General features: G+C 45.9%; 1 protein-coding gene across 1 annotated transcript in view; it reads right to left on the reverse strand.

Moving 5' to 3' along the window:
- The window catches only part of Pacrg (parkin coregulated), a 365,017-nt gene that overhangs the window by 161,064 nt on the left and 179,100 nt on the right, over positions 1 to 24,853 (reverse strand). The window contains exon 3 of the mRNA XM_051206043.1: positions 1,240 to 1,411. Coding sequence (XP_051062000.1) covers positions 1,240 to 1,411 — 172 coding nt within the window. The remainder of the gene's footprint in view (positions 1 to 1,239; positions 1,412 to 24,853) is intronic.

The following is a 24,853-nucleotide window of genomic DNA, read 5'->3' on the forward strand; positions in this document are numbered from 1 at the left end:
GATGTTCACTTACATCAGATCAGAAAGAGACGACCATAAGCAAAACCAAGTAACTGAGGCCTTGGGCTGTGGCGGTTCTGTTACCAGCTCTAGCAGGAGCTAAGAAGATGAGAAGGAAAGCAAGTACAGCCCTGGTGTGGTTCCTGGAAAACGCACAGGACAACACCAGGAAGCTGCAGAAGAGGCGCTTTCAGGCAAGCTGGAGGTAGCCACACCCCGGAAGGAGCCATGGGAAGGAAGCATGCTCGCATGTTATAAATGGAAACGCTAGGGGTCCTTGTCTCCTAGAGTCACTGCAGGAACCCACTGTGCTAAGAATCTACTCTCTGCATTCCAGATCCCAAAATTATCACCCCTACTGCCTCACAGACTCTCAGCAAAATTGCATTTCTATTTAACTTAAAAAAATTAGAGGTTCTATCTTACAAGAACTTGGGATTTGGGTGCAGAACACTTAGAAGGTCACACACATTACTGTGGTGGTACTTTGCTTACAACGATCTAACAAGTAATGCTTGCCTGAAGATCAGAATGCAAAGCTAGCCACGCTAGTCAGTCATAGAGGCCAGGCAGTGGTGGCACATGCCTTTAATCCCAGAACCCAGGAAACAGAGGCAGCCTGATCTCTGTTAATTCAAGGCCACCCTGAGCTACATGAAACTGACCCAGTCTAAACGAGAAAACAGAGCTCACACGAAGGTGATCCCAGCTCTTGAGATCCCACCACGCCTTTAACCCCAGCTTTAGAGTGGAATATAAAGCCTCAGGAGACAGGAGCTCAGTGAGGTGTGAGGTTAGTTGGAGACAGATGCAGTCTAGAGATGGAGTCTGAGGACAGGATCGCCCTTTCGGGCTGAGCTCTGGTAGATGGTAAGAACTCTCCAGTGGCTGGCCGCTTTGCTTCTCTGGGTTTTGTTATTAATGGCAATTAGAGTTTGTACAAGTTAGTGTCTGAACACTGCCACTGACCATGCTATACCTCAAAGTAGTATAGCTCTCACGTGGTTTGCTTGGCTTGTGGGTAAGTCACGGTTTAGTTTAGTTTTAGCGGTGAGGGATTGTTTCAAAGATTTCAGCTGTCCTGCCTCGTAACTCAATTTCTAGAGGATCCAACCGGCCTGGGGACCGCCTCGGTCTGTTGTGTTTCACTTCTTAATTAGCAAGTTGTCAAATGTGGTGGTGTGAGACTGAGTGACGATTTTTTTTTTTTTTTTTTTTTTTTTAAACCGGTTCACTTACTTTTTATCGGGATAATGAGCTGTGGAATGACAGGTAGAATCTTGTTCCCCCCGTGTTCCAGCATGTCGTGGATTCCTTGCCGAGCAAAGAACTCATAGGGAAATGTCATCTCACACAGCCCATCAAAAAACAGAGGCAGGTAATGGTGGTAATCCAGCTTCTCAATTTCTACCTGGAAACAGAGAGAAAATAAAACACCGTGAGCCCGGAGGCGGCGGCGGCGGTGAAAGAATGCACGGCTGCCGCGCAGGCAGCGCTGGCCCCTGCTCTGGGCAAGATTCAGTCTCTCCTGGAGCTGTGAGTGCCCCCTGCAACCTTAGTCACCAGAATGAGGGCAACGTTGTCAGCTTTCAAATCTCAACCATCAAGCGCCTTGGTCGCATACCATCTGCACTGGGAACACATTACTAATTTGTTGATTTTGCTTTGTTGTTGTTTGCTTTACCATTTGGGCCACGTTTGACCTTGAATGTTCAAGTTAGGTACACGGAAAACACATGGGTAAGAAAGGAATGAAAGAAAACCCAAACCACTTTCAATAGATTTGTGTGTAAATTTCTAACAGGAGCCTCAAAGGGGATATGTGTGAATGCCAATAACTGGACAATTACTAGGGCCTGGAATATGGGTAACGGTATAATACCGCTGCCATCAAGAAAACAGGGGAATGAATGACCGGTATTCCAACCCTGAGTGGATCCTTTAAGGCACAAATCTGTCTCCGTTTGCCTGCTTCTTTAGGAGCAGGGATATGTCTGTCTCCCCTCTGCTGAACGCCTCGCCCCCAACATCACAGCACAGCTTCCTGCAAGACCCTTGTAGCAACCTCCAGCACCACTGGACAGATCTGGGGGTGGGGACTACATTCTAGAAGGTGGGTGGGGGATGATGCTACCTTTTTGCCCGGTTCTCCTCCGTGTAGGACAGCCAGACTGACTGACCACTGGCAAGGTGGTAGCATGATAGTCCCTCGACGGGGACACTCATGTGTGCTGCACGGTGTCAACCTCCTTGTTTCCAAGTCTTTACCAATGTGCCCTGTTTCCCATGATCACCTAACTGGGTGACGCCCGAGGAATGCTCCATGTTACCAGGATGTTTCCCTCTCAGCCTTTTGGAGTCTACAGGCTCATCTCTGCTACCCCCAGGGTGCGGGCAACTAGTAAGCGACAGAGTACTTTCTTCCCCGGGGGTTTACCGAGGGAGGGCCTGCGTGGATCTGAATCTACGTCTGCGGTTTTCCAGATCTGAGGTTGACAGATGTAGGTGGGCACAGACCTCGGACTTACTTGATATTCCTCGTCAATTTACACAACTTATTTGATTCCAGTAAAAGTGTATGGAATAGCTGCTGAGTAATGTTTTTAAGGCTCTCTGCACATTCCCAAGTGTTTTTGGAGTGGCATTCTGCACACTATGGGAAATTTGCTGCTGCCTCACTTGGATAAGAATGGTAAAACGTTACCTTTAATTTTACCTTGTCACTTGATTCATAGTCAATGCCTCCTGTACTACTTTTTGCTTGTATTTTTAAGCATATATTTAAAAAAAAATCCCATGTCACTGATCACAGCCATTCTTTGTTACTGAAACTTATATTTTGTTAATTTTCCCTTGTAGAACATTGCACCTGTAGGCATGACCTATGTAATTATCAACTTTTGTACTTCGCGGGTTAACTTAAGTCGTTTACAGGTATAACTATGCCTGATTTAACGTCTATCAACATTGCATTGGTGTCCTTAATACAACAACGTTAGAAGGTATAACTAGTGTCCCAGCGGTCAATATGGGAAACCTGCTGGACACAGGGTGCTTAGACATCTCCCTTGAGGTCTACTGAAGCTCGTAAGCAATGCTAGAGCAGGGATTCAAATGCGAGCCATCTGGATGTGAGATGCTGCATTGCCTTCAGGCTCTGTTGTTGAGTACACTGAGGCTCCGCATTGCTGTAACCTGGTGAGCTGTCCTTGGTCCTAATTTCACCTTCCTCACTACGACCAGCGCAATTGGACGAAGTCTAATTTACTATAATAGTACTATAACCGATTTGCCTGAAGAGTGTAGTCCACCCCTTTACTCCCTTTCTTTGTGGTGATACATTGTTTATGATCTATTAAAGCCACCGGAGATCAAAATAGCAAGGCAGCCATACTAGTTAGCCATAGAAGACAAACAGAGTAGTAGCATACACCTTTAATCCCAGGACCGAGGAGACAAGGGCAGAGTTCAAGGCCATCCAGGGCTACAGGAGATTACATCAGTCTAAAGGAGTAACAGAGCTCACGTCTTTAATCCCAGGACTCAAGAGAGGTATTTAAGACAGGAACAGGATCTAGCCACATCGAGGATAGGACAAATGGGATTCTCCAGCTACACTGAGGAGAGGTTACGGTCTGAAGCTTGGTGAATGCTCATGGGGACAGGATCAGCCCTTTCAGCCTGAGGCAGAGGCAAGAGCTAGTGATCTTCAGTTTGAAGCTTGAAGTTTGGGTTACACTCCTTTTTCTCTTGGACCTTGTGTTTGGAGGGCCTCTCCTATTTCTCTTATGGTGGGATTTGCTGTCTGCGTTCCATTTTATAATGTTCCTTTAAATGACAGATACTGGGTACTCACATGACTCTTTTTGCAAAATCTCCAAGGCAAATTCACAAAATAACACAGAAAAGGAAGGGAGCAGCTGAAGACAGGGAAAACAAGTGAGGGTTGAGAGCATGGGGCTGCCCTGGTCTTTCCCTGGCCAGCCTGTTCCCTGAGAGCATGGGGCTGCCCTGGTCTTTCCCTGGCCAGCCTGTTCCCTGGCTCGCCAGCCGTCAGGGCGGGTCTACCACCTCCACGGTGCACAACAACTCACCACGGCATGCTGGCAACACAGCCTTCTTTACACGCTGTGGGTCTGCCCCGTAGAAAGGCAGTGACTTCCTCAGGAAGAAGCTTTCTGCTTGCATGTCTTCTAGGGAACCGTTTTATGAACATAATGCTGTTTCCTTCTGTTGAATTTGCCTAGGCTTTGGCAAGCCTTGATGGGGTTCTTAGTACAGGGAGCTTCATGTGTTTTATTAACATTTTATCTGATTTTTAACTTTTCTTGATTGTCCTTCCCTCCTATTCCATTTCCGTTTTCCCAAAATTTCTCCTAGGAGCAATGGGACCATTTTCACAGCAAAGTGTTCCGGAAGAGTTCTCTAGAGTGACTTCTATCTCTCTCTCTCTCTCTCTCTCTCTCTCTCTCTCTCTCTCTCTCTCTCTCTCTCATTTCCCACTGGTTCCTTCATTTCTTTTGATCAAGGCCACCAATGGTCACCTTTAGTCTAATCCATTAACCCTCCTCTTATCTCCTTAGTACAACATGACAATCCCATGAACTTGCCATCCTCCCTGAGCTTCCTGCTACCACATCCCCAATGCTGAGCCCCTCCCCCCATTACCACAGGGCTTCCCTGACCCGTTCTCTGGGGGCTTTCACATCACACCATCCCGTCTTGCATACGCTACAGAGACTCGCCTGCCTTCACCCCTCCCCACTTAAATGGTTCTTTTGGATGCACATTCCTGTAGCTCAGGTGGCAGAAACAAAATACTAGTGGTTGGATGTTTCAAAACACGCATTTAGGGCTGTGGGGATGGCTCTGCTGGTAAAGAGAATACCACGCAAGCATGACAACCTACTTGTGTTGGACACAAGGTTAAGATCACAGGAGCCTCACTGGTCAGCAACCCCTTGGATGTTAGCCCCAGAGGCATGAAGTGTTCTCATGCACAACACCATCTTTTGAATCCGTGGACACATTGTGAGAGTCTCGGTGCTCGCACTGCTGGATCTCTGAGTCCTCCCGTGATCTTTGGCTAAAAGCAATACAGCTCTGTCTCCCTTAGCCTATCACATGCAGTGTTTTATCCCCACAACAGGCATGTCTGTCAACAATGCCTTACTGGATGGGAAGACACACGGAGCGGCTAACAGCTTCTGGGACGTGCTGACCAGAGGCTACACACCTCCCACATGGTTGCATCAATTAGTGAATGGAATATAGAAAATAGCTGCTGTCATGACCCATATAATAATTCCCGAGGACACTGCTCAGAATCGGAAGCTAAGGTATAAAGGTGCAGTTAGCTATGAAAGTATTGTGGACTTGTATGCACTTACTATGTCGTTTCTAAACAAGGCTTTTACAGTGTTCTCCACTCAGAGGCAGCCACTAACTTGTTGCAAGGAGCGGTGTTAAGTGCTGTCTGCAGATGATGTGTGTACAACACTTCACACATATGGGGCCTGTCATTAACCGTGTATAGACAGAGGATAGTGTATAGACAGAATAACTTAACGTTGCTTCAGCCATTTTATGTTGCAGCTATATTAAATATACAACTAAAGCATATGTGTTGTATGTACACCTTTGACACTGGAAGCTTTTTAACATGAAACGTGCTCTCTGGCATAGAAAAGAACCCACCCACCGCAGGAAAGCGGCAGACAAGATGGAGCCACAAGCTGCCAAAAATCAAAACCACACACAACAGGATGTCCTAACAACACAGGTAGGAAATGAGCTGGGCTCAGGAGCCCCTCAGACACTGGAGAGGAAATCCTATCGCAAACCACAGCGGGAGGGGTCACTCCCAGGCTGACACAGGGCGCTGAAAACACATCATAGCAGGAGAAGGAGGCTGGGCGCGAACGCCCGTGCAGCCAAGAAACTTGAAGGCTGCTTCCCTCGTGAAAAGGGGCGTAGAAGGCATCTCTCCCTCGTTCGCCGAAACAGAAAGATAAACTCGCTGGGCAACTTTCAGTAGAAAAAGTCTCTGAGAAAGGAAAAGTCGAAAGAATGTAAAGGCAAGACATTGAATCTCAGACAACAGCAATGACGTTCACAGGGACCAGATACCCAAGGCTGTCCTCTGACCTACACACGTGTACCTCGGCAGATGCCCTCACTCACCTGAGGATGCACACCCATGCACACCCATGCACACCACACACACACACACACACACACACACACACAAAGTGAAATAAAAAAAAAGACACCTGCTAGGAAGAAGTAACAGTATCCTCCACCTGAAACCGCAGATGCTGGATTGGGCAGTGGGGTAGCCGCTGGCAAGGAGTGGACTGGGAGCCTGGGTCACAGGACTGGAGTAAGGGGAGTGTCAAACTTGGAACTCGGAGAGGTGGCAATGAGGGCCTCAACTGAGGCAGACTTTCCCAACTCATGGGACATGCGCAGCGGTAGGGAGATGGGCAGGAAAAGCCGTCTCTGAAGAAATAATGGCCGAGAAGCTTTTGGAGTTAAAGAAAGATGCATGTGTTTCCAACGAAGGATGTGGGCCTAGACACACCAAAGAAAAATCATATCACTCCAAACTCAAAGAGTTAGAAGCAACCAGAAACAAGTGCGACTATGTATAAAGGCCCAAAATTAGACTGAAGTCATGCCAAGAGAGGGTAAAAATCCTTGCGATGTTCTGGGAGAACTAAAGCCCTTCTGCCACCGTGTGCCCGGTGGGGCTGCTAACAAAAATAAGGAGGAACTCCCAGGGCTGGATCCGCACCGATGGGGCTCTGCTCTAACCCATGGCTTGCCAAAGGATTTTTATTCTTGCAGGTTGACTGCCTACAGGATAAAGAAGAGAATCTAAATACGCTGCCGAGGAGCTGGCTAGTGAGGCTAAGCACAGGTTATACACACCCTTTGGAAATCAACAGAGTGGACCCCACTCCCCATGGTGGGACAGCAACCGGGGGAGCATGACAAGAGCCACGTCAAGTCACCGCCAGTTCTGACAGCAATGGGGATGCGGGCGGCCATTGACCGATGACCTCTGCGCCCGGTGATCAGGTTACAACGCAAGGATCTCTTGAAAACTAGAACCAGAATCGACTTCTACGAGAACAGGATGGAGAGGAGGGAATGAATCGAGTTCCAGGAATTCAACAGGAGGAACAAGAAACAGCTGCACCCAGGAAAAGACATCCAGGGAGGACTCATAAGAAGCAGCAGAGGAAGTCAGGTGGGTTGAGTGTGCTCTCAAAAGACAAGGTACACCGTCATCACGTCTTAGTTGATAATGGACACATTCAGAAGGAATGTGTGGGAAGTAGGAGGCAGGACAAAATCCAGGGGATGAATTGCTTTATTAGAATATATACCACATACATAATCTATCTATCTATCTATCTATATGATATACACATATAATATATATAGCATATATAACAACATATATATGCTGTCAAAATACACACACACACACACACACACACACACACACACACACACACAAAGCCATTTTGACAGATTTTTGCCAAGTAAATGCTTCACAGATACGGTATCAAGTTATATCCCCATAAGCAATAAACCAGTACCTGTGTTTCTATTGTTTATCTGGAGAGAATGCTATCAGAGGCTGATCCTTAACGACATTAGAGGTAAGAATGGGAGTTCAGTGTGGATTTAACGGCCATTTCTCTTCCTGTGAGCATAACCACCTTTCAAAGGCACTTCTGAAAGCCATTTGTACACCCTCGCCTGTGAACCACATTTTCATATTCTTTGCTGTTTTCCAATATGAACCACTGTTTTTCTTTTCCAGGCCCTTTTTTTATTTGGGTGGGGGGGGGGAGAGGACACAGTCATCCGTATGTGGAAGGAACACCTCCTTTTTGTTTTACTAATGCAGCCATTGTTACGCTGCTGGAAATTTCAATCTTTTCTGCGTTCTGAAGTTTGAATTATCACGAGGAAGGTATTTCTCCAGTTTTGTGCCATGAAGAACATAGCCAATTAGAAGACATTGCATGATTTCTTTCCGTTTCAACCGTTAATGTAATGGTGACTTTTCCGGTTGATGTGAAAGGTCCACTTTCAGCTGTGACCCCTGTTTAGCTGCTGCCCAGATGTCCCACGCACGCACAGAAATTCTACACTAACGGAAAAGTCCTTCCTGCCTCTCTTCTCTCCTGGGCATGGCCTGAAACTCTTTCTTAAAATCTGACAACTGCCCAATATCTGTCCATCTCTGGTGGGCTAGTTATATTTGCAGGTTTTTATGGTTACCGTGTTTTATTTTTAACTTTTTTTTTTAAAATATAAAACTTCAAAATACATTTGGGACATAAGTTCCACTTTGTGGGCCTACATAGTACTTCATATTAGACAATAACAGAAAATGTGTTCTTTGAAAACACGTTGCAAATATTTTTGAAAGCTAAATGTGTACTAAGCCATAAAAGGAGTCTCAAGGAACCCTAAAACATCTATTCTGGATGCCATATTTTCGAAAAAAAAAATAAAAAAATAAACAAAATAACACTTAGTAAGGCAAAAGCCAAACTCCTAATCTTCAGATTTAGGAATTTAGAAGTTATTTTGAATTACTCAAATCAACAAGAAAATCACTACAGAAAAAAAAAATTGAAGCACTGAATCACAATGAATTTGTGTAACCCTCTTGCAGAAACATCTTTTAAGAAAAGCAACATAAAAGACAGCAACACAACCCACCATATGAGCCCAAGCTCAGTCCTGTAGCCACCCTTGTGAAAAAGCAAGATTCCAGCAGTATGTTAAAACCAGGGCCCAATGGGTAAACTGCTAGGACACTTCAACATTATATTTATATTTGTAGACTAAATCTGAAGGAAAATGCACGGGCAAACATGACACTCTGGTGAAACTTTGAATAAGTCACCATTACTTTATTCAGCGTTGTAGAGGTTCCTGCTGATACAACAAGACAAGGAAAAAAAAAATGATCTTGAAAGTATGTAAGAGAGAAAGAAAACTGGTCAGTGTTGAGGCTGAAATGGCTGTCTACAGAACAAACACATTCAGGGAATTTACAAACACCCCTAACCGGGAAAAGAGCTCAGAGTATTGGCTGACTAAAGACCAATGTACCAAAGAGAATGGCATTTTCATATATGATTAAAACAAATTTAGAAACAATAAAATAGAAATAAATAAAAGTAAAATGAATTCATTGAGAAATAAAATTAACACTTGATACATAAGACTTTTTAGAGAGAATTAATTAATTACTGGTAAGTATAAATGCTGGACGGGAAAGATCTTTAGGGCTCGATGGATACATTGGCTACGCTCATAGAGGGAAAGATGGAAACTTACACAAACTGGTATGCTGTGGCAATTCCCCACTGCCTGAATGGTCATTGCTTTATATAAATACTGACTGCCCTGTCTAGGTGAAGGGTATTAAATATGGAGTCACCAATCTGGACGTGGGATAGAAAATCAAATTACTTTGTACAATAACCTTATTTTAAGTTTCTGTCAAAAATGCTACCAAGACAGTTAAAGGTCAGTTGTAAGCAGATCTCGAATTTATTCACACTTAACCTTTATTATGGAGAAATTTTATGTTCGTAACGGTAACAGTCAATGAATGATGCTTTCAAGTGTAATAAATAAGGAGGAGCCCAGAGTTCCGTAGCTTTGAACATTCCCACTCTCCATCACATGCCAAAAAGTTAAGGTAAGGAAATTTTTGAAAAGTTAAAAATTAGCATTTATTTCAACCAAAGAGAAAGATCAAGGGGGAAAATGTGTATAAAAATACATTTTGTGAGTTTATCTTCCCTTTATCACATTCCTGACCAATGCTAAAAACAGCACACTTTGGGGGGCTGCAGGGACGATGTATGGGGGGGGGGAGCACACGTTCATGAAACAAAGCGGATGTGCACAGGCCTGGAACGTCTCGGTGGAATCCCAGGGACAGAGAGGAAGACATTATGTGTGGCTCCTGCCCCTTGGTATTCATAGCAGAGCACATCAGTGTTTACTAAAATCTGCCCTTGAATGCAGGAACGAAAGAGTTGGTTCCAGTACAATCATGGAAAGAAAACGAAAAGGGTTAGCAGGGTTAGCTCGGGTGGAAATACCCTATGGAGACTTTTAAGAAGGCCCGGCTGTGTGGGGCAGTAGTGGGCAGTCTTCCACATCAGCACGCTCTCTGTGTATGTGTTCGACAGAGGTGAGTTATTTTATTTGCACTATTTGTACTCAGGATTTCTTCCATTTTTTTTTTTAACTCAGGAAACTAAAGTAAAAGTTAAAAAATAAACCAATCACAGATCACAATGCTATAAATGATTAGAAAGAAGTCTGAGTAGGGCCCACATCAAGGGTACTCAGGGAGAGGCCACTGCTAAAAAGAGAAAGTAAGTACGGGATGGAGTGAATGGCAGACCGTGTCATCCGGTGCAGGGCTGTGACAAGGCACACGGCTTCAAGATGAGAGATGGACACAGTTCCGGGCAGGTGCCCCTGAGAAAGGCTGGGAGACGGCCAGAGCTTATTCAGGAGACGGCGTCTGGGTTGGGCTAATGTGACCTGGGTTGGGATGACCCGTCAGGCAGCTCTGAAGAGGCAGGAGGGCCTCCGTGTCAGACTGAAGAGACTGGACTAGACATTTTAGAGAAGGTTAGAGGTGATGCTGTAAGCGCGTGGGGTTACAGGAAGACCCAGTGGGGGTTGTAGGAACATCAGGGTTCAGGGGCGAATGTCTGAGAGGGAGGTGTCAGTGCAAGTTCAGACAAGAAGCCACAGGGGCCTGAATCATGCCTGTGCTCCCTAGCACAGACAAGAAAGAAGTGACCGGAAAGGATGTGTCTGTCCGTCCATCTGTCCATCCGTCCGTCCGTCCATCTATGGGAGGAATAGAGGAATGTTGACCCAGGTTATGTGATTAACCAGACATGCAGAGTGGAGGGCAGGCTGGGATACAAATGTCTCCAACATTTTCAACAGACAATAGGACCCTGACTGACAGAATCCGGAGCTGCACAGGGATGGGGTTATGGGCCACGCGTTCAAGTTGAGATTTAGGAGGAGGCTGGGTGGACAACCAAAGACTTGAGGGCCACATGAAGAACTAGCATGGCAGACAGATGAGCATTTGAGTGAAGGCCACAGTGGTCACAGGGGCACAAGGAGAGGTCCTTGAGAGGAGCTCCAGGCATCTCCTCCTTCAGAAGACAAGGACATCAAATTGATGCCTGAAGAGGGAAGAGCTGACAGCCTTCACGACTTGGCCTGAGGGAAATGATGGGTTGGGAGTCTGGTCGTGTGCCACAGAGAAAGGAAATGACTGGAAACAGGAAAATGTGGCTGTTTTCAGGCAGCCACGCAGGAGGCAACACAAGTCTTGGCACTGGGAGCATTTGTGAAGGACATGAGCTACAGTCCACAGTCACAGTCCACAGCCACAGCCACAACCACAACCACAGTCCACAATCACAGTCTACAGTCCATACCCACAGTTCATAGTCCACAGTCCACAGTCCACAGCCACAGTCCACAGCCACAGTCCATAGTCCACAGCCACAGTTCACATCCACAGTCCACACTCCACAATCACAGTCTACAGTCCATACCCACAGTTCACAGTCCACAGCTCACAGCCACAGTCCACAGTCACAGTTCATAGTCCACAGTCCACAGCCATAGTCCACACAGTCCATAGTCCACAGTCCACAGCTATAGTTCACAGTCAACAGCCACAGTCCACAGTCACAGCCACAGGCCATAGTTCACAGTCCACAGCCACAGTCCATAGCCACAGTCCATAGTCACAGTCCATAGCCACAGTCCACAGCCACAGTCCATAGTCACTGTCCACAGCTATAGTTCACAGTCCACAGCCACAGTCCATAGTCCACAGCCACAGTCCACAGCCACAGTCCATAGTCACAGTCCACAGCCACAGTCCATAGTCACAGTCCACAGCCACAGTCCACGGTCCAGCTTTACTACAGCATTTCCTTTATGCCCCAAGTTCCAAATGCAACCAACAGGCCTCTCTCTGCTGAGTGTTTCCTCAACTCCTGGAATGCCACTTGTGTCCATTTCTTGTGAACTCTGATGTATCAGTGAAGTGCAGTTCAGATCACGGATACCCCGACTCCTGACTGTCTCTGCTGCAACTCAGCTATGGGACCGTGTGCAAGCCACATTTGGGTTCCTTATGTAAGGGGGGATGTTACCAGTCAGTACCCACTACAGCCGCCTTTGGAGAATAACACAACTGGCTCATTCATGTAAACCTCTAAGCCGTGACCAGCGCATGCCCATCTTCATCACCGGCGCTATACTGTAATAGCATTAGACATGTTATAATTGCGTGAGCAATTAATGAATGTGTACTCAAATGTTTGCCTAGATTCCAGTAAGAACTGAGCCTCTTGTTGCTTTTCTAGTTGGAGTGGCAAAGCAGGTGTAGAGACTCCCAGGAGCTCCTGAGGAGCAGGAGAGAGAATGAAAGCTAATGGCCAGCATCACACTCCCCAGATCCTGCATGCAGGATGGGAGCTGCTCTCCTGTGCATGCTTCACGTACAGACATGCATCCGTGCATGCACACAGTGCGATGCAGTTAGAGAGAGTGAGGAAAACCCGGAGGGTGCCTGAGTATGCTGGCAGAGGACAATCGGCTGTGGTGCTTTGTTTTCCAGGGAAAGCTACAAGAGAGACTGAAGGTGACCATGCCATGTCAGGGACAATGTGCCACACTGCTAAGCCACCAGCACTAGTGTGAGGCATGCTGTGGAGTCAGCCTTCAGCCAAGCTTCAGCAACACCAGCAGGTATCGATGCTGAAAGAACAGATGAAGGACCAGCTCCAACTTTGGGGACTTTAGCCTTGGACACAAGGATGGAGGCCCCAACTACGACCCGCAGGAGATAAGCTATTAGGCGGGCTGAGGGTCCAGGAGAAGGAAGAGAGCAAGGTGAAGTTGATTCCACACAGTTGATTCCATGGGCCTGGAAACAAGGTCAAAATTCCCATCACCATGAGGTGCTCACCACGAACACTCACACACATATACACCCCAACACACACACTCACATACACATACACACTTCCACACACCCACATGCACACCCACACCCACTCACACTTACCCACATAACACACAGTGTACACACGTGCACTCACACACACACTCAAACACACCCACACTCACACACACATATACACACCCACACTCATACACATACTTACACTCATTCACACACATACACACACACATACATACACACACACTCACAATCTATACAACACTCACACTGACCTTTCTTTGTGTCTACATCTGACCCAGCCTGGGGTTCTGTCATACAGATCTGCATGGAAATATTAACAGATGAATGAATTAATGAATCTGTTTTTGAATTTGCACTCCTCTTTATGGATCAAATATCCATTTCTTTTTTTTTTTTTTTTTTTTTTTTTTGTTGTTTTCTGGAAACTTCTTCAAAATAACACATCAAGCAAGCACTGGTTTCAGACCTCCTGGATCCGGTCATCTGGGATAACTAGTCATTTCGTATGGCTTTAAATCCTTCATTTCAGTCTCCCTTTGATTCTCCAGTGAGAACTAACATCCTATTTGGGTAAAATGGCTCGCCCAAAGGCAGAGAGTGATTGAATTGTCCTTCTCATCAATCCTAACTTACTTAGGCCCATTGTTCTTTTTCAGCTGAAAGGGGCTTTTGATTTCATTTAGTTTCCTGTACTTCCATTTCATGAAAAGTGCCAAACAAGGCTCCATTATTAGGCCCATCGGACCCTGCCTCACGGCGGGATCTGTGTTCTGACCCACAGCACAGCCAAGCATTCCAGGAAAAGCATTGCTGATGGAGCCAGGGCTCACAGTCACACGAAGAGTTTTTCTCTTTTCTTTTGTATTTACAGGGTTTGCTAGTTCACTGTCACCCCACATGGAGAATACACTGTGAGGACATCTCTCCATGCCCAGCATTCCCTTTTCACCTCTCCTTCTCCCATTAGTACCCTCCCCTGGGCAGCTCTAACTCAAGTTCACGTCATCAGGATGTGTATGATTTACACTTCTACAACATTTAGGACCCGCAGGTAAGAGGAAGAAATCGGTGACTGTGTCCTGTGATTGACTTAATTCACTTAATACGGGTCTCTCTACTTGCATCCATTTCCCCGAGACAGCGTAGCCTCATTCTCTGTAAACAATAGTCCAGTGTATACACAAGCCACATTTTCTCCACCTGTTGATGGACGCCTGTATTGGTTCACTGCTTAGCTTTGAGGACAGCGCTGTGTAAAACTGACCGGCAAGTGTCACTCCGACAGGGCGACTTGGGATCTGTTGAATAAGTCTCTCCAGAAGTGGTGGGACTGAGTCATGCATTGTGTCCATCAGCTTTTGAGGAGCCTGAGAAACAAGCAAGCACTCAGAAGCTGTCTGACGCCCAGGGCTGTATCTTACTGGACTCTGGGTGGATACGGAAACATCCGCATGTGTGCTGATTGCTCAGCCAAAGGCAGATACTCACACTTGGCCTGCCCTTGGGTCTCTACAGTCTACATCAAAATGAGACTTTATTACCTTCACAGTCAGAGAAGGAGGCAGCACAAGCCAAGAAGCTCGTGACAAGGCTCGTTTCACTGACCGTACTCCAGCTGCTTTTCCTTCTAGCTGCACACAGATTCTGGCATCTATCAACTACTCATTTCTCTTTCCTTTCCCTTTCTCATGTGTACATGCTCTCCTCTCCTGGCCCCCATTTACTTCTGCCAAGTACACGCAACAAATACCTCCATAGTTGTATGAATTGGGCTTTTTCAAAAACAAACTTTCAAAATCAAGTGTGCTGTTGACTGAATTCAACACTATAGTCAAGCATCCAGCTGACTTTCCAGCCATCCTCTGTGGCACACAGAACAGACCAACTGGTTCTCCTTCAGATCACAGAAGGGCTGTGTGCCAGATAATGCTGTGTCAGCTTGCAGTCACCTGAGAGGAGGGAACCTCAATTAAGGAGATGACTCAATAAGACCCACCTGTAGAGCCTTTTCTAAATCAGTGATTGAAGGCGGAGGATCCAGCTGGTGGTCCTGGTTTCTGTAAGAAAGTAGACTGAGCAAGCCAGTAAGCAGCTCCCTCATGGCCTCTGTATTAGCTCCTGCCTCCAGGTTCCTGCTGTTTGAGCTCCTGTGCTGACTTCCTTCAGTGATGGAATACTATTTGGAAGTGTGAGGCAAATAAACCCTTCCCTGCCCAACTTGCTTTTGGTCCTGGTGTTTCATCGCAGCAATAGAAAACCTGACTAAGACAGGTTGCAAGACTTTGGGAGTGACACAGCACTGTCCAAAAGGGCAGGGAAGGCCTGGCTGTCCCTTTTTTCCCAGAAGCAAGGCCTCTCCCTCACTTACTCTTACAACTGAATTGGAATCCCATCCTACCTGGCGTTCCTGGTGGTCTAGTGGTTAGGAATTCCATCCTAACTAATGTCAAACAAATCACCACCGACACAGACACATTCACCAAACCCCACGCCCTTGGAGAAGGAAGAGCAGGTCACGCGAGAGGTCACCAAGACTTCCGTGGACAGCAAGCAAGAGAGACGAGGAAGTTCATCATGGGAAGGCCTTGATGATTTCAGAAACCCAGGGCATGTTAGGGCACCACTGACCTGGACACTATCACTCAAACAGTATACCTGAAATCCACTTGAAAAGCTCTATGGACTCTACTAGAAAATAATGGCACAGTGAAGTTGCAGGGGACTTTCATTTGTACTCCCAGGGAGAGAAATTAGAAAGTACCCCATCCAAACAGCTTTTCAAAACACACAGAACCAAAGAGGCAAAAGACATTTACAGTGATAATTCCGAGATATGGAAAATGAAAATCAAAGCAAATAAAGCAGACCAAGGGAAGAACCTCAATGCTCTTAGATTGGCAGAATTCACATTGTAAAAATGGCTATTCCACCAAGATCAGTCTACAGATGTAATGCAATCCCCACGAAAAAATTATAGAGCTGGAAAAATGACTTAAGAACTCAGGTGGGACCATAAAAGACCCCGAGTAGCCTAAGCAAGGAAGTAATCCCAAGGAGTAAGGACATGGCTGGAGGTGTCATGATACATATGCTCAAATTATACTACAGAGCCATAATCTCTCTCTCTCTCTCTCTCTCTCTCTCTCTCTCTCTCTCACACACACACACACACACACACACGCACACACACACGCACACACACACACACACACACACACACACACACACTATACACAGAGCCTGGTATTGGCATTAAAACAGAGACATAGACCAAAGTGGCATAGGAGAGGATTGGAAAATAATCTGACAAAGCAATAACCACCTACTTTTGACAAAGGATGCAAAAACTCACACAGTGGGAAAGAATGCCTGTTCAACAAATGGTGTTAGGAAATTATTATTTATCTACAGAAGAATAAAATTATATCAGTGAATCCATACCTTTCACTTTGTATAAAAATCAATTCAAAATGAATCAAAGACCCTAATTAAAAAAACAAAAACAAAAACAAAAACTTGAAACACCGAAAGTGTTAGAGGAAGACCCCAGGGACACTGCTCAAGATGGTGTTATTGGCAAGAACTTTCTGGACAGAACTTCAGTAGTGCAGGAACCAGACCCGAGTATGAGCAGATGGGACTCCATGGTTAAAGCGTTTCTACACGATAAAGGAAACCATCAGCAGACCACAGAGGCAACCACAGAAAGGGAGGTCTCCACCAATGCACTCAGACAGGGGACTGATGGCCAGGATTTACCACTGCAGAAACTAAACACCAAGGCAAAAAACAATCAACAGATGAGTGAAAGAAATGAACAGTTTTTAACAAGAATCCCAATGGTGAATAACTGCTTTACAAGTGTCCATCCCTACCTATCATGGAAATTCAAATTAAAACTACTTTGAAATACCACCTCAGCCAGCCTGAATGGCCATCACCAAGAAATCTAATGTTGGAAATGTTGAGGGGTAATGTGGGAAAGAGGCCCCCTGTTCACTGTTGGTGGCAGTGCATGCTAATACAGCCATTGTGAAAATCACCTTGGAGGTTCAAAAAAAAGGTACAATTTCCATATGACCCTGTCATTCCACTCCTGGCCATAAATGTGGAGAACTCATAACCTACCAAGGAGAGAGAGAAGTGGACATTCATGTTTGTTAGTAACCTACATGTTTATCAACAGATAAAGTTAGGAAACTTGTAGGAAAATGGATGTGTTTAAAATGTATACTATTAACGGAAGTGACCCAAACCATATTAGGTGATTAGCAAGAGCAGGATGCAGACAGACAGACGGACACATGAGCCATGGAGCTGGACGTAAAGCTGATTGGGTTTCCACATTTTACTCTCTCGCGGTTGTTTCTTTTGGTGTGGTAGATAAGTCCATAAATAATGTGACTGATGGTGCAAGTGTAAAAATCAAACAAAGCTCCATGGCTCCAGGACAGCCGTTCTAACTGTACCAAGGTCCACTGAGATGCTCAGAGTTTGAGACTGGACAAGACTGCAGTGATTACCTTAACCTTGCTGTGTGATGTTACAAGCACTTTCCAGCCAGCCTGGTCCCACAGCCGCCTCAGCCCCAAATAGCACGCAGGGACAGTGTATCAATTATGGGACTGTGGGCCGGTTACTCGCGTTTCTTATCGGCTAGCTCTGTCTTAAATATTAACCCGTTTCTATCAATCTCAGAGTTTTCACGTGGTCTCATCTTACCCGAGAGAGGGTCCGGACCTCTTCTCTCTGCTCCCTACATCTTGACTCCTCCCTACTACATCTCCCAGAATCCTCCTTGTCTCCTAGTCCCGCCTCTCTTGCCTTGCTCTATTCACTAACCAATAAGAGAAACGTATTTACAGAATGACGTCTCCCACCAGTACGACATCTTTATCAGTTCACTATAATGATGTGATTTAAGAAAAGGAAAAGAAAAATGTCCAAAGCGAATCTAGCAGGCTAAAATCAAGTGCGGCGGGTTCTCCGACTCCTGGAAAAGTCTGCCCTTGCCCACTCGAGCTGCTAAATGCCCTCCTTTGTTTGCTCTGACCCTTGCCCCAAGGCCCACCACTCACCCTCTGCTTCCGTGGTCACACCTCTTCCTTCTGGTGGAGCTTTGTGTCTCCCCTTTGTAAGGGTGAGCTGCTCTGCTCCCAAGGCGTCCACCTCTGAACCCACAACCCTTGACTTCATCATTCTGTGCTGCGCAGGGTGCTATGTGTGTGGAGGCTGTTGTGTAGATGTCTATCTTGGGGATTTGAAAGTCCCTAACACCTGTCTGTTTGCACAGTCGAGGGCTGCAAGATAAGACGTGGCAAATTTCAGAAGAAAAAAAAAATTATTAAAAAAAAAAAAATCTAAAGTACTGACATCGGAGGATAGAACTTGGCACAAGTAAAATAAATGAGATTATTTGAGATTAGCAGGCACATAACATTGATAACGACGAATGGTTTCACTTAAGGAAAGAACTTCGGATATCATTGTTATTTAATCATTTTTGATCAGTTCAACTTCTACGTAAAAGAGCAGAATTTTTATCAGTTAATTAAGTTCAAAGTACTGTTTACGGAGCCCGATTCGGTCACCAACAGGAAAGTGGAAGTACAGTGTCAGGTGTGGAGGCAGGCCCCCGTGAGCAGCTGCCTCCTTCCCCAGGGACCCCAGGGCCGGCCACACAAGTGCCAGTATTAAGACACACATTGATTGGTAGCACGTCCGCACCGTCTGAGGCCTAACAACCTCCCGACCCCACAGCTCCCCCACCGCCAGAGTCTGCAGGGCTTGTCTCAACAAGTTGATCTTGGGTCACTTTCATCTGCTGTGACATCTCCACGTCCAGACGTCGTGTGCCCCGGCACATGCCTCTTCCCGCGGCTGGCTTCTGGCCGCCGCGTCAAATACTTTCTCAAAGCTCCCGCGAGCCTGTATTACGTATCTGTGGCACAAGATGCTCTCCCAAGCCCACGAGGGACAGACTATGGGAGACACAGCTAGTAGATAGGCGTGGCTCCTCTGGGAAGACAGACCCTGACCCAAGGGAGCCCTTGTCTCATCAAGTCACTAGACTGTAGTAATGGTGAGATTATGGGCATTTCTAACAAACTGCCTTATATTTCTTTTCTAACCTATCACTCATTCGTTTATGCGCTTTCTTGAATTTCTATTATTATTATTATTATTATTATTATTATTCATAAAATGGTTCCTTGTGTACATATGTGTATATTCATAAAGGTGTATTCGTGTATACGTGTATGGGTGTGTTTATGCATATGTTTGTGTATGGATGTGTTCGCGAGTGTGTCTGTTTGTATATGGGTGCGTGTATGTGTGTATTTCTGTGTGTATGGGTGTGCATCTGTTCTTGTGTGGGTCATGTCATAGATGTGTATCTTGGCTGGAGGTCAATATCAGCTGTTGCTCTCAATCTGTATATTTCAGGGTCTGTCATTCAACCTGAAGCTCACTCTCGCATTGCCTAGCCCTGCTAGCCAGTGAGCTGCAGGGACCCTCCTGCCTCTGTGCTGTGGTTATCGATGCCCACCACTGTGCCTGGTGTTTTATTTTAAATATGGTTCTAATGATCCAAACTTGGGTTTTCAGTTTTCATGTATGTGCAACAGGCAACTTACCAACATCCATCCCATTCTATAAAGCTGTTCCATCAAAGGAATCTCATACTTAGAAGTGATATATTCAGTAGCAAATTAACCTGTATTAGAATAAGTATTGCCTGTGATTGGACATATTCCATCCTGTGAGGGCAGAGGCGTGTCTTAGTGTGACACACACACACACACACACACACACACACACACACAGAGGACGACGGGCTCGGCTGACTTTTGTCTGAATGGGAAGGACAATGACTGGATGTGCACATATAATTTTCCTTCTGGATTTTCATTTTTGGATTCTTACAGAAGTCTTTCAATGAGATAAATATCTATATGTGGTGGTGAGTTCACCACCACAACTAATTCTGCTCCACAAGATGGTGGATGACTCATTGGAGCCGGTAATTAAAACTGGCAGGCTGCCCACTCAGCAGGGCTTTGCCATTCCCGGGACCCCTGCCTGTGGGTGACAGGGGCTCTTCGGCCAGACCATCAGGTTAGGCTTCTGCATCACAGCCAGGAGGCCCAGGCACCCCTCTCTGTGGCCAGGCCTGCACCCGCACTCCCAGGAGGGAAGGTAAGGCACTAGACTCATCACGAGCGGGGGTGTGCCTTCCCTCCCTGTCCGGATTCTGCTCTGTGGGAATGCAAGTGTGCCCTCTCGTAGAGGGTGGTCATCCCATTAGACCACGATGCTGGACAAGCAGGGACCAGCCCTCCTTCTTTATCATGAAATTCCCAACCCAAAACACAGCCCGTGTTATCGAACCCGTCAGTAGATGCTGAAAGTGAAGATGAGTCCAGCGATACCCTTTTCCTCCCTGTGGCCAGCAACGCGGTGATCTACTCGGCCAGGCAGCGACTGAAGATGGAAAAATAGGTGAGGGTTGCGTTTAGGGTACAGAGAATTCTGGGTACCAAGGCTGAAGCTGTCAGTGGGGGGCCTCAAGAGAAGAGAGATGCCAGGTAATGCTGGGAGTTTAGAATTTATTCAGAAGAAAAAGGAAAGGTACCTTCGACAGACTGAGGGACTGGATGTGTTTCTGGAAGGAACAGTCACGGTGCCATGTGAGTTGTAAGCCACAGAGGTGCACGCTTGGAGTAGCGACAGACATTTGCCACTGATGCTGCTATTACAAATGTGGCCCAAGCCTTTTAGAGGCAGACACACCAAATAGGTATTTATGGGAGAGAGGCTAAAGACTGAAATAAAGGATTTAAAGTAAGGAGAAGTATGGGGGGGCGGCGCCCAAGGAAGATTCCTAGATTCTAGCTTAGGGATCATGTGTATGATGCTGTCAATCTGCCTAGATGGGGGTCTGCAGAGAATAACTGTGAAGTTTCAGGGGCAGAGGGCTATGTGGGCATGGGGCATACCTCTGTAGCCGAAACTGGTCAGTAAGTGAATGAAAAAGCCTCAGGTGGTGTATGAACCTGGGACATGGGAGAAACAAGGCCCAGGCTGACGACCAGATGGCAATCCACCTGGTCTAGGGGGACTCAGCAAGCTCGAGGTCACTGAGAGGCCCTGCCTCAAAAAAATGAGATGGGCAAATGATACCCAAAGAAGACCTCTGGGCTCCTCACGCACGCACACACACACCACACACACACACACACACACACACACACACACCACACAGACACACCACACACAGACACACACACGCACGCACGCACGCAACACACCACACACAGACACACCACACATACATAAGCACACACACACCACACAGACACACACACGCGCGCACGCACGCATGCACACGCATGCACATGCACGCACGCACACACACAGACACACCACACACACACACACATGCGCGCGCGCGCACACACACACACACACACACACACACACACACACACACAGGGGAGGGTGTCCACTAAGGCTTCCTGAATGGAGCACGCATTTCAGAACTACGATGTGGGGTTGACTCCGAACCCTGGGGCCGCAGAGAGAGATGGGGAAAGGAGGGTGTTAGAGCCAGCGGTGCCAGCAATGAGGATGAGTTAATTGTGGACACTGTGAGGATCGATGACAGCAGAGCTGTTAGAGGTGCTGGACAGTAAAATAAAGAGCAGACGGTGGCTCTTCCTTCCAAATGTGACATTTTCAGAACAGCTGTAACACTGAGCCCAGACGGCAGAGTATCACTGGCAAGAAATGGACATTTGGGAGGGGAACACATTGCAATTAGAGTTAAAGAGAAGAAAAGAAAAACAAAAAGGCAGCCAGGTGACTGGTTATTCTCTCGTAAATAAAAGTGAAAACATGACAAAATCAAGGACTACAGAGAGGGTGGCGGAGATGGAGCTGGACCCCCTGAGCATGGGTCTCAGTTAGAAGGCCTGGGAAGTCTAAGGGACCTCAGACGGTGGAACCAGGATGTATCCCGGTGCACGAAAGGACTTTGGGAGCACATTCCCCATGGAGGAATCCTCCCTTAGCCTAGAGGCAGGAGGGAGGGCCTAGACCCTACTCCAGATGACTTGACAGATTTTGATGATCCCTCCTGGAAGGCACCACCCTCCCTGTGGAGTGGGGGGGAGGGGAGTCTGGGGGCCATGGGAGAGAGGAAGAGGGAACTGGGGCTGATATGTAAAATAAGAAAAAATAATTTAAGTATATAAAAAATAGTTTCAAACTCTTTTTCAAAATTTAATTCTTTTCTTTCTTTTCTTTTAAATTTAAATTAGAAACAAGCTTGTTTTACCTGTCAATCCCAGTTCCCTCTCCCTCCCTTCCTCCCTCTGCCCCCCACTGGCCTCTATCCCACCCCCTTTCTGCTCCCCAGGGAGGGTGAGGCCTTCCAGGGGGGATCTTCAAGGTCTGTCATGTCATTTGGAGCAGGGCCTAGGCCCTCCCCCATGTGTCTAGGCTGAGGGAATATCCATCTATGTGGAATGGGCTCAAACTCTTAAGAGTTTCAAACTCTTAAGGAGTAACTTAAGTTCTAGACTATCAGTTTCAAGGACACTTCTTGAGAATTCTCCTAGAAAAAAAGTGATCTGTGTAAGCAAAGTCTCTGGAGAGCCATCCACAGGATCGATGACAGAGATCAGCTACAGATGTATCCATCGACCTACAGATGCGCTTCTAATAAAGTAGGTGACTGGAGTACACAGATGTGGGGCATGGGAAACAGAGAGGAAACTGAGTCTGGTGTCCCTTTAGAGATAAAAGGCAGTATCATACAAAGAGCAGTGTGTGTGTGTGTGTGTGTGTGTGTGTGTGTGTGTGTGTGTGTGTATGTGAAGTTAGGGGGCATATGCATATGCGAGTGTTGATGGCCGTGGAGGGCAGAGGTGTCATATCCCTGGAGCTAGAAGTGTGGGTGGTTGCGAGCTGCCAAGCATGGGTGCTGGACAGCGCTGTAGTCCTCCGCAAGGGCAGCACATGAGTGAACTGCTAATGTCCAGCTCTAGCCCCACCAACAGCGTTTTAAAGGCTGTTTGTCTGTCAACGCGAAGAAAGAGGGTCTAGAATGACTACGTGGATGACCAGTTCTTCACCCAACTGCTCATCTTCTATTTCAGCTTCTCCGTTCCTGCGTCTGTCTGTGTCTGTCTGTCTGTCTGTCAGGCCTCCACCAATACCTACGACTACCCTAATACAAAGTTTATCTTGAAAAGAGTCAACATTTGTCTACCTTAGTTTTTAAACTCTTTAAACTCTTGCAGAACACATACAAGATGTGCTTTTTACACATGAGAGACAAACATGGAAATAGTAAGACCTTAACAGCGAACATGAGTTAAAGGTGGCTGCAAAGATCTGGTGATTTCTATGAAACAACCACATTATAATCAATCCCTAGGACCTACAGACTTTCCAAATGATGGATGTTGCTTAGGAACTTCATTCCAGCACAAAATAGAAGCAGGGTGAAAATTTAATTATAAATGCTGCCACCCATATTTCTTTTCTATGGAGCTATAATAGATACCTTGCTTTACTCTATATCCATCATTATGCATAAATTTTACATGTTTAATTATGTACAGAATAGCTTAATCTTGGCTTATGATTAGTTTACACTTACATAAATAATTGGGCCTATTTCATAGTTGAGTCAACTAGTGGACTTGGTAAAGTTGAGCCAGGGGAAAATAAAGTGGAAGTAACCAAGGGAGACAAACACCCCTCAGCTGAGTGGTATTGCTCATGGTAAAAAATTTAATATATTTTAGAATCAATATTTTCTGATTCCATTTTTATGTAAGGTAATACATTATACATGAAATACATTTTGATCTGATCTCGTGGAATTTATAAAACACTATTCCAATATTTGAGTTCAGTAGATGAGAGAAGACACCTAAATAGATTTAAAAAGAATTCACTCTATCCATGTATATAAAGATACTGGAATTTACAATGATCTTGAATTTCAACACATTTGAACACTTAAATCTTACATTTGTTGAAATCAAACAGAATCACTAGTGTGCAGTGTTCACCGAGATACAAACACTGATCGTCTGTATAGGCCTGAGAATGTCCTGACCCTCGATTGTCCTGCCTGGTATACCATAGGAAAACCCAGTAGTCCCTTAATCGCTAATTAATAGAAAACAACCCCAAAAGTGTTTTCAGAGATCACTGCAAACTACGGTTACCAAAACACTCGCAGCCCTATTTACAGGTCCGTGGAAAGGGCAGAGGAAGCTGGGGGCAGACTTGAGAACTAAAGGGTGATTTCCTTTCAGGTTTCTATCAGCAAATATGCACTGTAAACAGTGGCTCTCTCCTCCTTCCTTTGTTTATGATGGGTGCTGGGAGTTGACTCTTGGGCCTTAGGCATGCATGCTTGGTGAATGTTCTATCATGGTCCCAGCCCAAGTGAATGATTACAAATCATCAGATTAAAAGGGAATATAATACAATTGTTGATCCCCTAAATAGAATGGAGATGGTTCACCTTTTCTGCGTAGTATGTGTATCTAGGAATGTGACATTCTTGGCAATCACTCTTAGAAAGTATTGTCCTATTTTATGAAGCATGCCTGTTGTTACAGGACGTGATGGTAGGAATGTGAGTTCAGAAAGGCTGGTATTATGTTGTAGTTTGTGTAAGCTAGAAGATAATTATGGGATTCCTTTAGTAGAGGGTTGGTCTTTTATAGGAGCATGTAAATT

This window comes from Phodopus roborovskii, unplaced genomic scaffold (genome assembly GCF_943737965.1).
Source record: "Phodopus roborovskii unplaced genomic scaffold, PHOROB, whole genome shotgun sequence".
Taxonomy (NCBI): Eukaryota; Metazoa; Chordata; class Mammalia; order Rodentia; family Cricetidae; genus Phodopus; species Phodopus roborovskii.